At 45.8% G+C, this 9,932-nt stretch overlaps 1 protein-coding gene across 2 annotated transcripts; it reads left to right on the plus strand.

The window, feature by feature from the left end:
- The first annotated feature begins 393 nt into the window (after positions 1-393).
- LOC125534722 lies at positions 394-2,559 on the plus strand. 2 transcript variants are annotated; one of them, XM_048697862.1, is made up of 2 exons: positions 394-1,597; positions 2,110-2,559. In XM_048697862.1, exons 1-2 carry the CDS (start codon positions 1,250-1,252, stop codon positions 2,458-2,460), a joined length of 699 nt encoding a protein of 232 aa, XP_048553819.1. In that variant the 5' UTR covers positions 394-1,249; the 3' UTR covers positions 2,461-2,559. Both variants share the same exon structure in this region; 1 of them encodes a protein (XP_048553819.1).
- The last annotated feature ends 7,373 nt before the right edge of the window (positions 2,560-9,932 follow it).

Genomic DNA, 9,932 nt, shown 5'->3' on the forward strand with positions numbered 1-9,932 from the left:
TCGTTGAGGCACAAATTTACTTTCGCGAGAAATGTATTTGTGCCTCTTCAAAAGGGGAAAAAGTATAAAAAACATACTTTCGGTTGGAGTTTTTTCGTCCTTTTTTTTTGAAAAAATAGTTCGTCGAGATCTATCAACATGAAATTCAGTTTTGAAGATCTTGATACAAGTAATCCAGTGATGAAAATTATACGAGATTTGAACGCAAGGTTTAAGTGAGCTTTGCAAATAAGGGTGACAGGCATACAGCGCATACTAATGTGTTCCCGCCGTATTACCCACAGGCCGTAGCCCACTAGCACGAATTTCTGCTAAGAAAAAGATGTCCTTAAAAAAATGCTCACTAAAAAGAAGAGCACGAGACGCGCAGCGCATGCTTTGTCTGTTCCGACCACTAAAAATGCCCACGAGACGCGCATCCTCCACTTCACAGCCATGGCCTCGCAGCAGCCACCACCCTCGCCGCCGCTATCCGTTCCGACCACCATTAGCGCTCTCACGGACGACCTCCTCCGCGAGGTCTTTCTCCGCCTCCCTGACCTCCCGAGCCTTGTGTGCGCGGCCTTCACCTGCCGCGCCTTCCTCCGCGCCGTCCGCTCCTCTCCGCCCTTCCGCCGCCGCTTCCGCGATCTCCACGCACCGCCCCTGCTCGCCCTCTTTCGCGAACCCGACATGAGCGCTGTCGTCCCTGCCGCAAGCCGCAGCTCCGACCCGGCCATCGCCGGCGCCTTCGCTGATTTACTCCGAGACGACGACGCGTCCGAGTGGTGGACATATTCTCAGATCCCCTACTCCGACGAGTTCGTCCAATTCGTCAACCGGAGCACCGAGCGGGTTGTCTCCTACAACCCCCACATGCCGTCTCTGGCTATCTTCCCCAAGAAGCCTCACGATGAACCCTACCTTGAGTTCCACACGCTCCCTCCCGACCAAGAGCACCAGAGCCCATCCCGTGTGGTCTGTGTCCGTCACGATTTCCAATGGGCGTGCGCGCGCGTGGCCGTCTTCTCATCTCACGCCATGAAGTGGCAGATCTTCCCGGAGTCTCGGAAGCCACTGCTTCAAGGCGACATGCACACGATTAGTACGGTTGTCGATCGGTTCGTCTGTTGGTTAGATCTGGAGGAAGACTGCATTCTGGCGCTCAACACTGCCACCTTTCAGTTCTGTCGAATGGATCTGCCGCCCTCCTTGAGAGGGTCATACTCAAAGATTTAAGATTGGTCAGACCAGGGATGGGAGGCTCTGTATGGTAAATGTACAGGAATGCACGCTTTCTGTTTGGCTTTGGACACCCGACGATGTCGGCATCGGCAGATTCGTGCTGCACAAGATGTTTCCATTGCACGCAATTGTCAAGGAGATCACTAAGCGTCCAGTCAAGGATAATGTTGATGTTGGAGATCTTATGGAGGTTATTAGTGGGTTTGTGTACCTATCTGTTGTCTACTCCAGGGACCCGCAATCTTCTGAGTGGTTCCTATCCTTCTGCCTGGAAACAGCAGAGGTGAACTTGCTCTTTAAGGAAACACGACGTTCTTACTGCCCTGTTGATCCCTACATCATGGTCTGGCCTCCTTCTTTGATACACAACAAGGTGAGTCCAAGCTTATCTCTCAAGATTTTGCTAAAGTTTCTTCATCTGGTCTCTAGGCTAGACCGTACAGTGTATTCAGTTGTGTTGAGCATTGGACTATTGTATTTCTGTGAAAATCAGCCATCGACTTTATGTTTTGATGCAGTAGCATGTCTGATTTTATAACTGTAGTAGAGGAGTTTTGTTACAAGTTGCATATTAGTATGATGATGCAATGTTTTCAACTTTTAGCATCGAGGTTTGTGTAGATTATATGATACATACATATATGAAGTGGTGCATTGTGGATATTTGAGACTGGAAATCTTTGTCCACTGAAAATCTCTCTACACTTGCTTTATAATGCTAACCGCTATGAGATGGCAGTAGTGTAACTGTGTCCTACTGCACTTTCATTGCTTATGTAAAAACTAGATAAATTGGTATGTATTGTATCATTAGAATCTATCTATTGCCTTGCACAAAACTCTCTATAAAACACGCTTACATGCATGAATTTTCTTATGTCACAGGAGGGCTCAGAAACTGAAGTTACTGGAGACAGTGCTGGAGCTGATGGTCCGGTGCACACCAAAGATGCTTCTCCTGTCCTCTTCACAGCATTGCAATCATTCAAAGAAGCTTTGATAGATGGCGATGGCACCAAAATCGCGGAGATGGAGGCCTTCTTACTTGATGCTGAGCTCGGCTCTCTTCTGAACAGAATCACTACTTTGGATGTAGCATTAGCAGCTGGGAGAGACCGTGTGTTGCGAATAGGTGCTCGCTCTGATATTTGTAGGGAAGAGATGGGGGGAGAGGGTTGGTGGCAAATGTTCAAGGGGGTGTTGTGGAGAGCTTCTTCCCGCCTCTTTGCCAGTTGATCTTGGATTAAGCTTAGGTGGAAATGTGTTGCTGATTAAGTTATTGGATGGTGTGAAGTGTGAACTGAACTCATTAGGTGCTATCCCTCCGTTCCTAAATATTTGTCTTTCTAGAGATTTCAACAAGTGACAACATACGAAGCAAGATGAGTGAATCTATACTCTAAAATATGTCTATATACATTCTTATGTGGTAGTTCATTTGAAATCTCTAAAAAGACAAATATTTAGGAACGGAGGGAGTAGTTAACACACTACGTACGTTGTAAGTGTGTAGCATATCAGTGCCTATGTCTTTTTGGCAAAGTGAGACACTTTGCCTGATTTACATGCAGAGACTGACCAATCATATAAGCCATGAGTCCATGAGCTTTTATCGTAGACGTTTTTTCTATCACTTGTTCTAGATGTTGTCTTTGCTCTGGTTTTGCAGTCTGCATGAGTAACTGCCTATATTTGATTCCATTGTACTTCCTCCGTCACGAATTACTCGTTGCGAAAATAAATGTATTTAGATGTATTTTAGTTCTAGATTTATCCATTTCTATCTATTTCTGTGACAAGTAATTTCGAACGAATGCATCGTCTTGCTGATTACTTATACAATAACCAATGTTATGTTGGTGCTCAAGATGCTGGAAGTGTTCTTACAGAAAATTACAAACAAATACCCTTCGTAAAGAAATATAAGAGCGTTTAGATAGTGATTTCTGTCTAAAACCTTTTATACTCCCTCTGTTCATTTTTATAAGGCTTTGTAGATGTTTCAGACAGTGTGCAAAACAATACAATTTCGCTTGTCTGAAACGATTTATGAAAGTGAACGGAGGGAGTATTTTTTTACAGAGGAAGTAGTATTTAAGGCAATGCACGAGAAATAAATTGGTGGTGAGCGGCTTTATCTGCGTCCTCGCTCGCCGATTCACAGGGAGCGAATGGAGGCGATACCGGCTGTTGGGTTGAGCGGCTTAGAGCATCTCCAACAAGCGCCGGTCGCGCTGCGCGCAAAAAACACATATGTCGCGCGCGCATCGCCTGATTTGGCGCGGCGCGCAGCGCTGGCTCCAGCAGCCGCGCTAAAATGCAGTGCGCGGACGCCGCTCCAGCAGCGCGCAAAAATACAGCGCGCGCGACGCGCACAAACAACATATGCATTCAAAAATAAAAGCAAAAAAATCAAAAACAAACAAAAATAAATAATTCAATTTCGTTTATTACAACTCAAACAAACAGTTTATCATTCAATACAACAAATAGTTCAACAATACAATAACGAACACACAAATCATGATGCTCTTTGTCGTTCATTCCATGCCCACCACTCCTCAATGAGATCTTTCTGAATATCATTATACGCTGCGGGACGTCGAATGACATGATAGGAGGCAACAAAACGGGCCACCCTTTCAGCCCTTCGTCGCACTCACACCGGATGTCCCAAGAGCTCATACTGAGAGTAATCTACATCTTGGCCACGCTCATTCCCGATGATCATGTTGTGCATGATCACACAAGCGTGCATTATGTACCAAAGCATCTTCTGATCCCAAAATCTAGCCGGTCCTCTCACAATAGCAAATTGGGCTTGCAAAATCCTAAAAGCTCTCTTCACATCTTTTCTAGCCGCCGCCTGAGCATTGTGGAAATCAAGATTTTTCTTACCTTCTGGCTTTTTTAACGGCTTGACAAAGGTTTGCCACTTTGGATAGATGTCATCCGTTAGATAATAGCCATAGTTGTATGTACGGCCATTTGCTACAAACTGCACCGGTGGCAACTCCCCATTTGCAATCTTACTCATCAGTGGTGACCGGTTGACAACATTGATGTCATTCAAAGATCCAGGCATTCCAAAGAATGCATGCCAAATCCAAGTCTCTTGATCGGCCACCGCTTCAAGGATTATAGTGGAACCCTTTTTTTGGCCGTGGAATTGCCCATGTCATGCCTTTGGACAATTCTTCCAACTCCAATGCATGCAATCTATTGAGCCAAGCATGCCAGGAAAGCCGCGAGCTTTGTTCATCGCCAAAAGCCTTGCGACGTCTTCAGCGGTGGGAGATCTCAAATACTCCTCGCCAAACACTTGCACAATTCCGACTGCGAAGCGCTTGACACACATGATAGCTTGGCTCTCACCCATAGTCAAGTGATCATCAACTAGATCAGCCGGTATACCGTATGCCAACATACGCAAAGCGGCTGTCACCTTCTGAAAGGTGCTATACCCGAGCTCTCCGGCGGCATTCCTCCTTTGCTGAAAAAAGCGATCATGGCTCGCTAGTTTCTCTGCAATGCGCCTGAACAACTCGGTGCTCATCCTAAACCGGCGACGAAAATACGACTCGGGGTATGTGGGATTCTCCGCAAAATAATGCATGATCAATCTGTTGTGGGCATCGATCATTGCAAGATCCTCCTTCTCTTCCATATCAAATTCTTCTTCGGAAGAATCATACGGCGAACTCATCTACAATGTTGAATACTATGGTATAAATAAAAAACTACAATCAACATGCACGAAATTCATGGCTTTTGAGCAATACATACCTTCTAGGCGTTTTGTCGAACACCTAGCGGGCGCCGAGCGGCAGCGAGCGCGCGGGCGCTGTTCGTCGGCGGACCAGCACGCGCGCGGGGCGGTGGGCCTAGAGGGGGGCCGGAGAAAGCGCGCGCGGGGCGGGGATAGGCCGGGGAAGCGCCGGAACGGTCGCCGGGTGGCGCGGACGGCGGCGGCGGCGCGGCTGGAGGGGGGGGGGGGGGGGGGGGGGGGGGGGGCGGGGGGGGGGGGGGGGGGGGGGGGGGGGGGGGGGGGGGGGGGGGGGGGGGAGGTGCGAGCGAGCGCGCGGGAGCGGGCGCATCAAATAAGCGGCGCACGATTGCGTTTCGGCCCGCGCGCTGGACTACGTATGCCGCGCGCGCGGTTTTCACACGCCCGCTGGAGCAGCTCTTCCGGTTGCGCGTGTGCTAAAAGAGGGGATTTTGCGGCGCGGCGCTAGTTTGGCGCGCCTATTGGAGATGCTCTTACCACTGGCATGGAGCTGTTCACACCGTGTATGTGAAGCTTTTAGTTCATGATGTCTTTTACCTTGGGTCCGCCTTAATCACAAGACTCACCTTATATTCATGACTCGTGAGGCAAGACCTTCCTGCTTGAGAAGAGAAAAGTCGTGCGATTTGTGAAACTAAAGAAGTTAAGAGAAAATCATCAAAACAGAATAGTCATGGGCAAAAGACTTCGGTAAATTCCAGCATCACTTCAAGGATACACCACATGTAGCTAGGGAAGATGAGGCTAGTTTAGTCGGGAGATCCCACCCTTGCGCGGGCGGCCGGGGGGCCGCAACCTTAGCCGCCGGTCACTCCCCATCCCATCCCTTCCCTTCACTGCCCCCCGCGCGGGCGGCCGGGGAGGCCCAACCTTAGCCACCGGTCACTCCCCATCCCATCCCTCTCCTCTGCCGCAGCTGGAGGAAACTGCTGGGCTAAGCCCGGACGACTGAAGGCGGTGGCGGAGGAGCCTCTCCTTCTCGCGCATGTGGGTGGCGCGGGGCACCAGAGCGAGCGGAAGTGCGCCACCAGATCAGAGCCTCCGCGGCGGTGGCTCGCTCCCGACGGCGAGCGGCGGCGAATGACTAGTGGTGGAGCTACTGCATCTGGACGCGGCGCTACGGAACCTCGGATCGGCGGTGACGTGGAGGGCTTTGGTGGGCTGGTCAGCTGCGGGCGTGGTTGGCCGTCCGGTCAGATCAGATCTGGCCAGAGCGGCTTGCTCGCTCCATGGCGGCGGAGATCGGTGGTGGTCCGTGCGCACAATGCGAGACGGATGTTCGTCGAGCGGATCCGGGTGAAAACCTTGTTCTCGGCTTGTTGCCAAGACCGGCAATAGAGGCACTCTTTTGTGTCGTTACCTTCTTGAAGGCATCGCCATGGAGAAGCTCCATACCTCTATCCGCTATCTCTGGAGAAACCCTAGATCAGTAGATCGGATGACGGCGACGCTCTGGTGTCCTTTCCCCCTTGGGACGTCATTCTTGGAGGTGTACACGGGCTCCAGGGACCAGTGGGAAGCTTCTTTGGTGGAGTGGTGCTTCATCTTACTCATTGATGGCGGCGGATCTCGACGGCATGGCGTAGTGGAGACTCGGTGTCCGATGCACCGAGATGGACTCACGCGGGAGGAGGACGCTGTTGGGCGTCATGGTGGCATCAATGGCAGAGAGGCCCGACAAGGTCGATGTGTTAGTTTCTGCTCCGAAGATGGATTGATGGAAGACAGCGACAACGACACATGAGAGTGCGTTGGACCGATTTGTACCCCAAACCCAGTATGTGGCTCAGTTGGGGCCTCCGGCTTTAGATGTTAGGCTTTGATGTGATGTCTGTTTGGTATTAGGCTTGGACTATCGACACCCCTTCATCAAGTGGTTAGGACTAGGAACAGTTGTTGCTAAGATGATGGCTTCGAACAAACTGATGTACTACTGTATAAGGTTTTTCTGAATAATTAATAAAATGCTTGCATGCATTGCCTAGATGCAGAGGCCAAAAATAATCCTCCTTTTCTAAAGGAAAAAAAAGGGTAACATAGCATCACGTTGATGGTGTCCAAATCCAGTACCAACGACATTCGTGATTAATTATATAAAATGGTTCGTCACGGCATGGATCGATCTCGGGTGGCAACTCTGATATTTCTATTCAGAAAAAGTTTAAAATAAACCTTAAACTTATACTCCCTCTGTTCTCAAATATTTGCCTTTCTAATGATTTCAACAAGTAACTATATACGAAATAAAATGAGTGAATCTACACTTTAAAATATGTCTACATATAGCAATATGTCATTTGAAATGTCTAGAAAGACAAATATTTAGGAACAAGGGAGTAGACGAAAACTAAATCAAACCTTTAACTCTTAATCACTAAAATCAACATATCAAATTCACCGATTTCGGTCTATTTTGAATCTTGAAAGCGTTCCAAATAGGGGTTGCTGACATGGCAGCTTAAATCCAGGATTATTGACTACGGCTAAGGGAGAATTTTTTTGGCAGCAAATTACTGTCGATTCGCACATAGTAGTTGCGACGGGCCGGCCCATTAGTACTAATGGCGCCAGATAAAAATGTAAGAAAAAGAAAAGTGAGCTGCAAGGATCAAACACGGGTAGCAACAAATTAACCAGCGCTCCTTCGGAAGCCTCGCAATGATCAGCGCCACTTGGTGCGCTTTCAGCTATTCGCTATGTATCGCGTTTTGGGTGCTCCGTTTGGATTTTGTTTTTTATTTTTTCGCTCACGTTTTCGGCTTTTTAAATGTTTTTTTGGGTTTTTTCGACGTTTTGATTTTTCACCGGTTTTCCTTAACTTTTCAACAAAAAAATTTTTAAAAAAATTATTTTGCGGTTTTTCCCCTTTCATGAGAGTCACGATTTTGCTTTCGTAAGAGGCACGGTTTTGCTTTCACGAGAGTCACGGCCGTGCCTCTCGAAAACGAAAAAAACGTGTTTTCTGTTTTTTTCTTTCGCGAGAGTCACGGTTTTGCTTCCGCGAGAGGCACGGGTGTGCTTTCGCGAGAGTCACGACCATGCCTCTCGGAAACGAAAAAAAACGTGTTTTCTGTTTTTTTTTTCTTTCGCGAGAGTCACGATTTTGCTTCAGCGAGAAGCATGGTTGTGCTTTCGCGAGAGTCACGACCGTGCCTCTCGGAAAGGAAAAAAAATGCGTTTTCTATTTTTTTTTCTTTCGCGAGAGTCACGGTTTTGCTTCCGCAAGAGTCACGGTTGTGCTTTCGCGAGAGTCACGGCCGTGCTTCCTCGGAAACGAAAAAAAAACGCGTTTTCTCTTTATTTTTTCTTCCGCGAGAGTCATGATTTTGCTTCCGCGAGAGGTACGGTTGTGATTTCGTGAGAGGCACGAACGTGCCTCTTTTGGAAAGGGAAAAACCCCGTGCTCCTAATTCGGTTTTTTCATCCGATTTTTTTCGTGAAAAAAAAGTTCGTCAAAAGCTATCAACATGGGATCTAGTTTTGAATATTTCAACGCAAGGAATCCAACAATGAAAGCGGTTCGAGATTTGGACGCATGGTTTGAGAGATAAAACGTTTTGAATAAACGGATCTACGAAAAAAAAAGAAAACTATCCGGTTACGATAAGTGGCACGCTGCATGTGCGTCACTTGTCAATTAGAATGATCTTTACGACGAGTACTTCTTAATTAGTGATTTCGTCAAACGCGGACTTTATGGCTAGAAGCGGAAGATGCCAGTAGAATTAACTAACACTGGTGCCTATTAGGCAACCCGACATATAAAGAAAGCGAATATTATTTAGAACGCGAATATTTTGTAAAGTTGTGAACAAAAAAATGTAAACTCTAACATTTTTTAAAATATCAAACATTTTTTTTCTATTTTGAACATTTTGAAACATGGATACTTTTTGAAAACACAAACAATTTTTGAAAAACTAGAAGGTACTGTAGCAAACATTTTTAAAACACAAACAATTTTTGAACTTGGAGCGTTTCTTTAAAACGAGAACAGTTTTGAAAACTGGGAGGTACTGTAGCAATCAGTTGTTTAAACGCAAACCATTTCCTATGTTTCCTGAAAAAGATATTCGATAGACTAGATTTTTTCGAATCTGTGAGCATTTCTTTAAAGCACGACTATTTTCTGAAACACGATTTTTTTGAAACATGAATAATTGTTGAAAAGCTAGGAGGTATTATAGCAAACATTTTTTTGAAACGCAATTTTTTTTAACTTTGAACATTTTTTAAAAACTGGGAGGTACTGCAGCAAACAACTTTTTAAAGGGCAAATATTTCTTAAAATTTGTGAGTGTTTCTTTAAAACACGAATATTTTTATAATTTGAACAATTTTTGAAATCCTAAAAGGTACTGCAAACATTTATTAGAACACTAACATATTTCAAAAATTGAACATTTATTGAAAACCGGGAGGTACTGTAGCCAAAGTTTTATATTACACAATTTGTTTTCAATTTTGTGAGCATTTCTTTAAAACATGAATATTTTTTGAATTTGAACATTTTCTGAAAGTCTCGAACAATTTTTGTGAACCTAGGAGGGACTCTAGTGTACTTTTTTTTTGAAACACAAACTTTTTCTGAACTTTGAACAACTTTTCGAAATGAGATTTTTTTAAAAGACTGGGAGTTACTGTAGCAAACAATTTTTTAAACGCGAACATTTTTTCAAATTTGTCAGATTTTCTTTAAAACATGAATATTTTTTGAATCTAAACATTTTTAAGCCTCGATTTTTTTTAAAACAATAACATTTTCTCCAAGCAGCGATCAAACGAACAGAGTTACACACGTCATAGTCAACGATCCCAGGGTTTGACTTGACACGTCAACGAATACCAGCTAAACGCTCTCAAGGTTCAAAATAGATCGGGATTAAAGAGTTCGGTGTGCCGATTTCAAAGTTTAGGAGTT

The sequence above is a fragment of the Triticum urartu genome, chromosome 1 (genome assembly GCF_003073215.2).
Source record: "Triticum urartu cultivar G1812 chromosome 1, Tu2.1, whole genome shotgun sequence".
NCBI classification, from domain to species: domain Eukaryota; kingdom Viridiplantae; phylum Streptophyta; class Magnoliopsida; order Poales; family Poaceae; genus Triticum; species Triticum urartu.

Excerpts from the sequence above, each read along its gene's own strand:
- LOC125534722 (XM_048697862.1), top strand. The coding sequence starts at position 1,250 with ATGGTAAATGTACAGGAATGCACGCTTTCTGTTTGGCTTTGGACACCC. Across the intron at positions 1,598-2,109 it reads CTTCTTTGATACACAACAAG|GAGGGCTCAGAAACTGAAGT; the intron begins GTGAGTCCAAGC and ends CTTATGTCACAG.